Below are 12,699 nucleotides of genomic sequence, written 5' to 3'. Positions count from 1 at the left end.
CTTACTGTTTTCTAGTATGCGTGTGTGTGTATGTATTTAGTATGTATGTTTGTATGTCTGTATTTATATTTGTTTGTTGCTCATTATATATGTTTATTTTTATTTTTTAGATTGCTCTTCCCAGTCTTTATCAGACCCTGTGCTTTGAAGATGTAGCTTTGTGGCGTACCTATTATCATAATTCAATGTGTGAGCAAGAGTTTCCATCTATTCTTATAAAGAAAGTTTCTTTATTTCAGCAGGTAAATTATCTAAATGCATAAAAGTTTTAAATGTTTCTCTTGTTGTTCAGAAGCCGTTTAAATGAAAGCTTTGTCCATAGGGTGTCCCTTAACCTTGGGGCATATGTGGGAAAGGGCTCTCTGGTCTTGCCACCCTATCCAGACAGGGAAATCCCAGACAGTGTTTCTGGGCAGCGTGTTTCCCACCAAGCTTTTATTACTCCCCCTGCCTCTGACCCAACGGGGATCTTGGAATAGAGTATCCGTATAGAAAGCGATTAAGGTATTTATTGTTCAGGTTCTTCACACATTTCCCAGGGTTCTGTCTAAGGAAAAGAAAGACCTTATGCTAAGGAATGGGGAGCTTGTGTCCCTGTTGGCTAGACCAAACCTTAGCGTTGGAGAGGATGGAGGAGTTGATGCTCCAGGAGATGACCGTTCCGTTTATGTGTGCGCGCATCCTCAGTGCTGAGTCGTGGCCAACTCTGCGGCTCCATGGATGGCAGCCCGCCAGTCTCTTCTGTTTACTGGTTTCTCCAGGCAAGAATACCGGAGTGGGTTGCAGTTTCCTTCTCCAGGGGATCTTCCGGACCTGGGATCAAACCCTCGTCTCCTGCATTTCCTGCATCGGCAGGCGGCTTCTTTATCACTCTGCCCTTTCTCTCCACTGTGCTGCTGGTTGTTGTTCTGTCCTCTTTGTTTTCTCCTTTTGAAGTTCTGTTTCATCAGGTGTGTTTAAGAAAAAGGAAAAAAAAAAAAAAGAAAGACTTCATTTGAAAACTTAAACATCTAAAACTAGATAGACGTGATTCAGCATAAAATCGGTGATTTGAAAAATTTAGGAGTTTTATGTCTCTGCACTGCTGTCACCGGGAATGCCTCAGCTACAGACTCTTATTTTCATTGTCACTAGGCCCTTTGTTAGCTTCTGAAGACAGCTAGCACTGCGACCGGTATATGCTGATGTTTACCTTTGACGATAGATCTGAGGGCTTCCCAGGTGGCTGAGCGATAAAGCACCTGCCTGCCAAGCAGAAGATGCAGTTTTGATTCCTGGATTGGGAAGATCCCCTGGAGAAGGAAATGGCACTCTGGTGTCCTTGCCTGGGAAATCCCATGGACAGGAGCCTGGCGGGCTACAATCCAAGAGGCAGCGAGAGTTGGACACGACTTAGAGACTAAATAACAGCAATAGATCTGATGGATTTTAGTAATATTTTGGCTGTTAAAGAAATGTATTTTTATGTACCTATTATGACAGTTTTAGGCATAGGAAATATTGTGGTAAGCATTTTTTAAATTAATTGGCATCATTGCTCAATTACAGTGGTTGTGGGAACTTTATTATGTAAAAATTCTCTGCGCTTACGTTTTAAGGTTCTTGTGGTACAGGCGCTCAGACCAGACAGACTGCAAAGTGCCATGGCCCTATTTGCATGTAAAACTCTGGGTAAGTACACTTCTTTTCTAGACCTAGACCACTGACCTGAATTATTTGTTTTTATTTTTTAATTAATTTTTTTACAGTATAGTTGATATACTGTGTTGTGTTACTTTCTGCTGTATAATAAAGTGAACCAGTTAAACATATATCCACTTTTTAAAAACTGTTTTCCTGTATAGGCCATTGCAGAGTGCTGAGTAGTTCTCAGTTCTCTACGGTAGGTTCTTATTAGTTGTATATCTCATACGTGTAGTGTGTATATGGGCTTCCCAGGTGACACTAGTGGCAAATGATCCACCTGCCAACGCAGGAGATGCAAGAGACGCTGATCTGACCCCTTGGTTGGGAAGACCCACTGTAGTAGAAAGTGGCAAGCTACTCCGGTATCCTTGCCTGGAAAACCCCATGGACAGGCGAGCCTGGTGGACTACAGTCCATGGGGCTGTGAAGAGTCAGACATGATGGGAACACGTGCGCAGCGTGTATGTCAGCCCCGGTCTCCCAGTTCACCCCCCCTTTCCCCCTTTGCAACCACAATTTTCTGTTTCTACACCTGTAGCTCTATTTCTGCTCTGTAAATAAGTAGATTTAAGCCATTTTTTTCTCTTTAGATTCCTCATGTAAGTGATATCATATAGTATTTGTCTTTCTCTGTCTGACTTCACTCAGTATGATAATCTCTAGGTTCATCCATGTTGCTGCAAATTGCATTATTTCATCTTTTTATGACTAAGTAATTATATATATATATATTACCTCTTCTTTATCCATTCTTCTGTTGATCCACATTTAGCTTGCTTTCATGTCCTGGCTGTTGTAAATAGTGCTGCATTGAACACTGGGGTGCATATATCTTTGTGAATTTTTTTTTCTGGACATATGCTCAGCAGTAGGGTAATTGGATCATATTGTGGCCCTGTTTCAGTTTTTTAAGGTCTCTCCATACTGTTCTCCATAGTGGCTGTATCAATTTACACTCCCACCAGAAGTGTGGGAGGATTCCCTGTTCTCCACACTCTCTCCAGCACTGATGGTTTGTAGACTTTTTGATAATGGCCATTCCGGCTGGTGTGAGGTGATACCTTATGTAGTTCTGATTTGCATTTCTCTGATAATTAGTGATGCTGAGCATCTTCCATATGATTCTTGGCCATCTGTATGTTTTCTTTGGGGCAGAAGATCTAAATTATTTGTTTTTAATTTACATTTTATTTTATGCTGACCTTAGTTTAGAAAGATTATACACTTTCCTCCTGTATCCTATTTGTCTTACAACTCTACTTGGTTTAAAGAAATATTTGTTTGTGTTGGATATGACCATAATTAATTCTGTGTTAAATTTGATGCATAATTGACATCCTATACCTAGCTAGAATGTTTGAACTTTTAAAAATTCTTTTCTTATGAAAACACTTTAGGTTTTTAGATATTCATCTATGATCAGAATTTCAAAGTAGGGCATCAGATGTATGATTTAGATAAAATTAAATATACAGATTCCATGCGTATGTGCTAAGTCGCTTCAGTAGTATCTGACTCTGTGACCATATGAACTGTATCCCGCCAGACTCCTCTATCCATGGGATTTCCCAGGCAAGAATACTGGAGAGGGTTGTCGTTTCCTTCTCCAGAGGATCTTCCTGACCCAGAGATCAAACCAACGTCTCCTGCAGCTCCTGCGTTGGCAAGAGGGTTCTTTAACACTAGCACCACCTTAGAAGTCCCAGAGTCCTAGATAATAAAGCCTTCAAAATGAGTTATTTTTGCTGTGAAACAAAAATAATTTGTATATCTTTAGTTTGTAAACATCTGTGCAATATTGTTAAGCCTTTTAATTAGTCTTAAAGGAAGCATTTAAAGTTATCACTCATTTGAACATTTGTATTAACATTTGTGCTAGAAAAGTTTGGAAAAACTATGTCAAAGAGAATATAAAAAGAATTTTACTTGAAGCTCAGTCATCCAAGAATAATAGATTTTTGTTATTCTAAACCACAGGAGGTTATAGAATTATGTTGGAAATATGTTGGCACAATTAAAATAGTATACTGACAATTTATATTTAATATTTCCACATAATATATATGAAATATTTTATATAAACTGTGTTTAATCAAAGCTTACATATATTTCAATCAAGTAAACCTAACATATGCATGTTTTTCTCTATATTTGAATTTCTCATATAAATGAGGTAGCACAATGTTTGATGAAATTGAAAAATATACTGGGCCTTCCATGCTTATCATAGAAAAACTTCACAGTACCAAATAGTCATTCTGTTTTTAATATGCAAAACTATTATATTCACATGTATCAGGGTATTATTTGCGAAATTATCTCTTAACTCAAAGGATTAATTTTGCCCTAGTGAACTCATTCTTCCCTTAAACGTGAATGTTTATCACAATAATAATCACTGCTAATATTTTAATAGCTTTTACTATATGCCAGGTACTAGTTACAAGTGGTGTATAATTTAATCCTCACAGCAACCATATGAGAGGCTATTTTTACACCCATTTAAAAAAGAGGAAACAAGGTCACACAACTAAATGATAGAATTCAAACCCAGCTCCAAAGTCTGTGCTCTTTAAATACTGAAGGACTCAAGATTTATTCTCAGTTTAGAGAGATGTTCTTGGCAGATGCTAACATAAAAAAATCTGCCTTCAACCTTCGATGAACCTTTTCCATATGCACCTCCATTTCCACTCTTACCAGTATCAGTGTTCCAAGGCTGCCCTCAGGACCACAAGCTGGGTGGATTAGAACAACAGACGTGTATGGTGTCATAATTCTGGAAGTTCGAAGTCTGAATCAAGATTTTGGCGAGGCCATGTTCCCTTTGAAACCTGTAGAGGAATCCTTCCTTGCCTTTTCACAGACCCTGGTGGCTTGCTTGCAGTCTCCCATGTTTTTTGGCGTGTAAGGGTGTATAATTTGAATATTTGTCTTTATTATCACTTGACATTTGCCCTGTGTGTTTCAGAATTCACACAGCTGTCTTCCTATAAGGAAAGCAGTCGTATTTAATTGGGAGTTCACCTTAGTCGCTGTGAACTCATCTGAAGTTAACTAATTATATCTGCAATGACCCTGTTTCCAGTAAGGTCATCTTCTGAGGTCCTGAGGTTAGGCCTTCAGCGTGTCTTTTTTGGGGGCTGCATTTCAGCCCATTATGCTCACTAATCCAGTGTTTCACGTAATAGCTATTTTCTGTTTTGACAAGATGTCCTTTTTCCCTGTGGGCGTACTTGCACACATGTTCACACATATGCCCGCACATATTTTTGAGGCTCCATTTAGAATGGTCACTTGTCTGGTTAGTGAAGAGTATGTCAAAGTATGTCTATGGATATATTCTTTGCTTTCCTTTTGTTTAGCATGGAGAGAAAATATCGCTATGTATGCATCCCTGTTGAATGTTTATTTGCTAGGTACTTTTTACTCATATCTGATAGAGTATTTATCCACCTAACTCTTGGGTAGAAAAAGTAGGGGTGGCGTCTGGGCCAGTTGGTTTTTTGGACTCCGATAACAGCAGGAGGTTTCCTTCCTTTGTCCCAGCCTTGTAGTTTCTCTCTGCACATCTCTGCCCCTTTATCTCTCCCTATCTTTGTCTTTTCCTTTTTCTTTTTTTTCTGTCTCTCTGATTCCTGCTTATGTGTTGCCCTTAATCTCATGGTTCATATATATGCTGAAGGATAAGGCTACTGATATCATATCATGTAGTTTAAAGCTTGTAGTGAAAGAAACTTTCCGAATTTTACTATAAAAAACTCTATAGAAGGACTCTGATTTTCTTGCTTGGGTAACATATCCACCTCTGCAGCTAATTCCAACAGTAATATCTGAAACAAGATTTTTCCCCCCAAAGAAGTCACAGGTAGAGTGGGGCTGTACTCAGAAATGAGGGGAAGGGGTGAAGGTACAAAACAGTAGGTACCCATCGTAGTCAAACTGCATATGATCTGTTTTAGCTGATTTTCATATTTAAGTAATTTGATAGTGAGCCATTAATTTGTAAAGTACATTTTGAGAATATGGCTTCTTTAAGAGTTATAAATCAGTTCTGCTGCTGCTCCTAAGTGGCTTCAGTCGTGTCCGACTGTTTGCGACCCCACGGACTGCAGGACGCCAGGCTTCCCTGTCCATCACCAACTCCCGAGTCCACCCAAACCCGTGTCCATTGAGTCGGTGATGCCATCCAACCATTTCATCCTCTGTCGTCCCCTTCTCCTCCTGCCCTCAATCTTTCGAAGCATCAGTTCACTTCAGTCACTTGGTCGTGTCCGACTCTTTGTGACCCCATGAATCACAGCATGCAGGGCTTCCCTGTCCATCACCATCTCCTGGAGTTCACTCAAACTCACATCCATCGAGTCGGTGATGCCATCTAGCCATCTCGTCCTGTGTTGTCCCCTTTTCCTCCTGCCCCCAATCCCTCCGAGCATCAGAGTCTTTTCCAATGAGTCAACTCTTCGTATGAGGTGGCCAAAGGACTGGAGTTTCAGCTTTAGTATCATTCCTTCTGAAGAACACCCAGAGCTGATCTCCTTCAGAATGGACTGGTTGGATCTCCTTGCAGTCCAAAGGACTCTCAATCAAGAGTCTTCTCCAACACCACAATTCAAAAGCATCAATTCTTTGGTGCTCAGCTTTCTGCACAGTCCAACTCTCGCATCCATACATGACCACAGGAAAAACCATAGCCTTGACTAGACAGACCTTTGTTGGCAAAGTAATGTCTCTGCTTTTCAATATACTATCTAGGTTGGTCATAACTTTTCTTCCAAGGAGTAAGCGTCTTTTAATTTCATGGCTGCAGTCACCATCTGCAGTGATTTTGGAGCCCCCAAAAATAAAGTCTGACACTGTTTCCATTGTTTCCCCATCTATTTCCCATGAAATGATGGGACAAGATGCCATGATCTTCGTTTTCTGAATGTTGAGCTTTAAGCCAACTTTTTCACTCTCCTCTTTCACTTTCATCAAGAGGCTGTTTAGTTACTCTTCACTTTCTGCCATAAGGGTGGTATCATCTGCATATCTGAGGTTATTGATATTTCTCCCAGCAATCGTGATTTCAGCTTGTGCTTCTTCCAGCCCAGCATTTCTTATGATGTACTCTGCATAGAAGTTAAATAAGCAGGCTGACAATATACAGCCTTGACGTACTCCTTTTCCTATTTGGAACCAGTCTGTTGTTCCATGTCCAGTTCTAACTGTTGCTTTCTGACCTGCATATAGGTTTCTCAAGAGGCAGGTCAGGGGGCCTGATACTCCCATCTCTTTCAGAATCTTCCACAGTTTCTTGTAATCTACACAGTCAAAGGCTTTGGCATAGTCAATACAGCAGAAATAGATGTGTTTTTTTTTTTTTTTCTGGAACTCTTGCTTTTCTGATGATCCAGCGGATGTTGGCCATTTGATCTCTGATTCCTCTGCCTCTTCTAAACCAGCTTGAACATCAGGAAGTTCACTGTTCACATATTGCTGAAGCCTGGCTTGGAGAATTTTGAGCGGTACTTTACTAGATGTGAAATGAGTACAATTGTGTGGTAGTTTGAGCATTCTTTGGCATTGCCTTTCTTTGGAATTGGAATGAAAACTGACGTTTTCCAGTCCTATGGCCACTGCTGAGTTTTCCAAATGTGCTGGCAAATTGAGTGGAGCACTTTCACAGCATCGTCTTTCAGGATTTGAAAGAAGTCAACTGGAATTCCATCACCTCCATTAGCTTTGTTCGTAGTCATGCTTTCTAAGGCCCACTTGACTTCACATTCCAGGATGTCTGGCTCTAGGTGAGTGATCACACCATCGTGATTATCCCAGCATCAGGGTCTTTTCAAATGAGACAGTTCTTCACATCAGGTGGCCAAAGTATTTGGAGCTTCAATTTCAGCATCAGTCCTTCCAATGAATATTCAGGACTGATTTCCTTTAGGATGGATTGGTTGGATCTCCTTGCAGTCCAAGGGACTCTCAAGAGTCTTCTCCAACACCACAGTTCAAAAGCATCAATTCTTCGGCACTCAGCTTTTTTTACAGTCCAACTCTCACATCCATACATGACTACTGGAAAAACCATAGCTTTGACTAGATGGACCTTTGTTGGCAAAGTAATGTCTCTGCTTTTGAATATGCTGTCTAGGTTGGTCATAGCTTTTCTTCCAAGGAGCAAGCATGTTCTAATTTCATGGCTGCAGTCACCATCGGCAGTGATTTCTGAGCCCAGAAAAATAGCCTCACTGTTTCCATTGTGTCCCCATTTGCCATGTTTCCCATGTTTTCCCTATTTGCCATGAAGTGCTGCCTTGATCTTAGTTGTCCTACCTACTTGCTGCTTTTTTTCTTTCTTTTTAAATGGTTGTCTCCTCTGTATCATTCAAATGTTAACATTTCCAGAGAGGCTTTTCTAGGTCATCTAATCAGTACCAACATATCTACCTGCTTTAATTCTTTACCCACTTCTTAACACTAACTGACATATTTCTTGCTCATTTATATACTTCTGTCTATTCGTATAAGTGAAGTGGAGGTTTAAGTAAAATGAGGCAATTGCAGAAAGGTTCTCAGTAGACTCTTCTTCCCTCGCCCATTTAGTCATTGAAAGTATTCTCTCTGTGCCCCACTGCACGTGACCTTTCTCACTGAATCTGTTGTTTGACCCTCTGTCTGTCCTCTGGAGTACTTCTGTATTGTACTATGTCATCTTAGGTTAAATGATATTTAAGTTTTAATGTCATGAACTGAAAAACCTCATAATATTCACATATTCAAATTGTTTGAAAGTTTAATATACTTTTAAAGTTATACTCTATTTCTAAGCAGAAGTTATATATACTGGTGTATGGCTGGGTGACTATTTGGTCAAGTGGTTTTATTAATGCAGTTTTTATGTAAAATGGGGCACTTTATTTCATGAATAAGTTTTAAAAGTTCATACTGCTGCAAAATGACAAGCACTTATCTTTTAAATCAAATTTTAGAGATTTGATTTCAAGTATAATCTCTTGAGCATCATTCATATGGAACAACAAATTTAAGTTAGTTCAGTTAATAACACTAAAATGGCCTCAAGGCAAAGGGTCACAGGTCTCTCCTTAAGCTTAGCGAGGAAGTCATGTCCAAAGCTGAGACAGACTAAAAGCTAGGTTTCTTGTGCCAAATTGTTAGCCAAGTTGTGATTAGAGAGGAACAAGCCTTGAAGGACGTTGAAAGTGCTCCTCCAACTCACAGGCTTGGAGAATGAACTCATGGTTGCCAGAGGAATGGCTAGTTAGGGACTTCGGTGTTGCCATGTGCAGAGTGCCGTGTATAAGATGAGTAACCAGCAGGGACATACTGTGCAGCACGTGCAGCTCTGCCTGGTGTCATGTGCAGACTGGGTGGCGTGGGGGTTTGGGGGCGAATGATGCACGTGTGTGTGACTGAGTCCCTTCACTGTTCACCGGAAACTGTCACAGTACTGTCACAGTACGGCTAGTCAGCGATACCCCAATACCAAGGAAGAGGTTTTTAAAAAAGTGCTACTCCAGTGAACACGTGGTTGATAAGAAAGTGAGACAGTCTTATTACTGATATGGAGGGAGTTTTAAAGGTCTGTATAGACCAGATCAGCCACGACATTCTCTTAAGCTGAAACCTAAACAGGAGAGGGCTTCTCTGGTGGCTCACGAGTCAAGTAACCTTCTGCCAGTGCAGGAGGCTTGAGTTCAGTCTCTGGGTTGGGAAGACCCCTGGAGAAGGAAATGCAGCTCACTCCAGTGCTCCTGTCTGGGAAATCCCAGGGACAGCCTGGCCGACTGTAGTCCGTGGGGTCACAGTGAGTCCCACACAACTTGGTGACTAAACAGCGACAGTCTGAAGAGACACCCTAACTCTCTTCAGTTCCGTGAAGGCTGAGAGATGAGGATGCTGCCGGAGAACAGTGTGAAGCTAGCAGAGAACGGTTAATGAACTTTAAGGACAGAGGCTAACCTTAAACATAAATGTGCAGAGTACAGCAGCAAATGCTGATTTAGAAGCTGCAGTAAATTACCCATCTGGATGCACAGTTCCAAAGAACAGCAAGGAGAGATAAGAAAGCCTTCCTCAATGATTAATGCAAAGAAATAGAGGAAGAAATAGAATGAAAAAGACCAGAGATCACTTAAGAAGATTAGACATACCAAGGGAACTTTTCATGCAAAGATGGGCACAATAAAGGACAAAAACAGTATGGACCTAACAGAAGCAGAAGATATTAAGGAGAGGTGGCAAGAATACACAGAACTATCCGAAAAAGATCTTGATGACCCAGATAACCACAATGGTCTGATCAGTTACCTAGAGCCAGACATCCTGGTATGCAAAGTCAAGTGGGCCTTAGGAAGTGTTACTACGAGCAAAGGTAGTAGAGGTGATGGAATTCCAGCTGAGCTATTTCAAATCCTAAAAGATGATGCTGTGAAAGTGCTACACTCAATTTGCTGGCATATTGGAAAACTCAGCAGTGGCCATAGGACTGGAAAAGTTCAGTTTTCATTTCAACCCTAAAGAAAGGCAATGGCAAAGAATGTTCAAACAATCGCATAATTGTGCTCATCTCACACAGTAGTAAAGTACTGCTCAAAATTCTCCAAGTCAGGCTTCAACAGTATGTGAACCAAGAACTTTTGAATGTTCACGCTGGATTTAGAAAAGGCATAGGAACCGGAGATCAGATTGCCAACATTCATTGGTATAGAAAAAGCAAGAGAAATCTAGACAAACATCTGCTTCTGCTTTATTATCTACGCTAAGGTCTTTGACTGTGTGGATCGCAACAAACTGTGGAAAATTCTTAAAGAGATAGGGATACAGACTACTTTACCTGCCTCCTGAGAAATCTGTATGCAAGTCAAGAAGCAACAGTTAGAACCGGGCATGGAACAATGGACTGATTCCAAATTGGTGAAGGAGTACATCAAGGCTGTATACTGTCACCCTGCTTGTTGAACTTATATGCAGAGTACATCATGAGAAATGCTGGGCTGGATGAAGCACAAGCTGGAATCTAGATTGCCGGGATAAATATCAGTAACCTCAGATATGCAGATGACACACCACCCTTATGCCAGAAAGTAAAGAAGAACTGAAGAGACTGTTGATGAAAGTGAAAGAGGAGAGTGAAAAAGCTGACTTAAAATTCAACATTCAGAAGATGGAGATCATGGCATGTGGTCCCATGACTTCATGGCGAATAGATGGAGAAATAATGGAAACAGTGAGAGACTATATTTTCTTGACTCCAAAAACCTGTAGATGGTGACTGCAGCCATGTAATTAAAAAGGACTCTTGCTCCTTGGGAAAAAAGCTATGACAAACCTAGACAGCATATTAAAAAGCAGAGACATTACTTTGCCAACAAAGGTCCATCTGGTCAAAGTTGTGGTTTTTCCAGTGGTCATGTATGAATGTGAGAGTTGGACTATAAAGAAAGCTGAGCACCGAAGAATTGATGCTTTTGAACTGTGGTGTTGGAGAAGACTCCTGAGAGTCCCTTGAACTCAAGGAGATCCATCCAGTCCATCCTTAAGGAAATCAGTCCTGAATATTCATTGGAAGGACTGATGCTGAAGCTGAAACTCCAATACTTTGGCCACCTGATGGGAAGATGTGACTCATCTGAAAAGACCCTGATGCTGGGAAAGGGTGAAGGTGGGAGGAGAAGGAGATGACAGAGGATGAGATGGTTGGATGGCATCACTGAATGGACATGAGTTTGAGTGAACTCTGGGAGTTGGTGATGGACAGGGAGGCCTGGCGTGCTGCAGTTCATGGGGTCGCAGAGTCAGACACGACTGAGTGACTGAACTGGACTGACTGAATTCATTTATTTTGGCTGCTTTGGGTCTTCACTGCTGTGTGAGGGCTTTCTCTAGTTGCACTGAGTGGGGACTGCTCTTCATTGCGGTGCATGGTTTTGTTGAAGAGCTCCGGCTCCAGGGCACATGGGCTTCAGTAGTTGTGGTGTATGGGCTTAGTTGCCCTGAAGCATGTGTTGTCCTCCCAAACCAGGTATTGAACCCCTTTCCCCTGCACTAGCAGGTGGATTCTTATCCACTCCACCACCAAGGAAGTTGCAGAAAGCACCTTGAAAATGGATGAGAGCATCCTAGGATGCTCTCTTCAAGCAGTGCTAATTTGCTTTTAAGTAAATTTTCTTTTAATTCACCATTCTGTTATATCACTGTTATATCACTCAGAAATTACTCATTCAAACTACTGTTTTTTAAAATAATTTATTTCTCCCAGGTTTTAAAACTAAAATTAACAGCTAAAATGAAAATTATTTTGCATACTTCTACATTTATTTTCTGAATTGTTTTTTAACTTAAGTGTAACTTAAATTTCTGAGTCAAAGGCAGTGTGCATTTTAGACTTTTGATGCATTTTATGACATCACAATACACTTGGTTGGCCTAGAGTGCTTATGAGAGTTTATGAATAAGTAAAGGAATATTTGAATAGATAAAAATGCTTATTACATTGCTACAAGTATATAAGAATTCTTTTCTATTAGGAAGCATGAGTGGTACCAATTTAAGTTTTGTTAAAAGCAAAATTCATAAAATATACCTCTAGAAGCAATTGACCCATTTTTAGGGTAAATTTCACCTAGTATTAGGAATATTTATGCCTTTGAGAATGCTTTCATAATATTGGTTGCTGTTGTGAAGACTAGAAGGGAGTAGTAGTTCAGGTGTGAAATTTGTTTTTTCAGGATGCTCATCTAGAAATGCCTGTTTTAGCCCATTTTTGTGGCATCAGATTCGTATTTTAATGTGATCATTACAGAAGTCCTGAAGAATATCTCTTCCTGCTATATTTAGGATTTCTGAGGTGCAATGTTATCTATTCCTTTCCACAGTAGAAAGTACAAGGAAGCCTTCCTTTCTCTGTTCTCATTCTGTTACATTCTAATCCTCTATTTTTAAACTCTTGTGTCATAGTCTTTTTAGCTCAGTTCAGACATGTATATTTTTATTTTTATTTAAAGTTGG

General features: G+C 40.4%; 1 protein-coding gene across 2 annotated transcripts in view; it reads left to right on the top strand.

The window, feature by feature from the left end:
• DYNC2H1 (dynein cytoplasmic 2 heavy chain 1) overlaps positions 1-12,699 on the top strand; it is a 388,746-nt gene that overhangs the window by 204,368 nt on the left and 171,679 nt on the right. For both annotated transcript variants that reach the window (XM_060399635.1, XM_004015967.6), the window contains exons 74-75: positions 111-242; positions 1,599-1,671. In XM_060399635.1, coding sequence (XP_060255618.1) covers positions 111-242; positions 1,599-1,671 — 205 coding nt within the window. The remainder of the gene's footprint in view (positions 1-110; positions 243-1,598; positions 1,672-12,699) is intronic.

Source organism: Ovis aries, chromosome 15 (assembly GCF_016772045.2).
Source record: "Ovis aries strain OAR_USU_Benz2616 breed Rambouillet chromosome 15, ARS-UI_Ramb_v3.0, whole genome shotgun sequence".
In the NCBI taxonomy this organism is placed as follows: Eukaryota; Metazoa; Chordata; class Mammalia; order Artiodactyla; family Bovidae; genus Ovis; species Ovis aries.
Note: the sequence above shows the minus strand (reverse complement) of the source record. Positions and strands in the feature narration are given on the sequence as shown.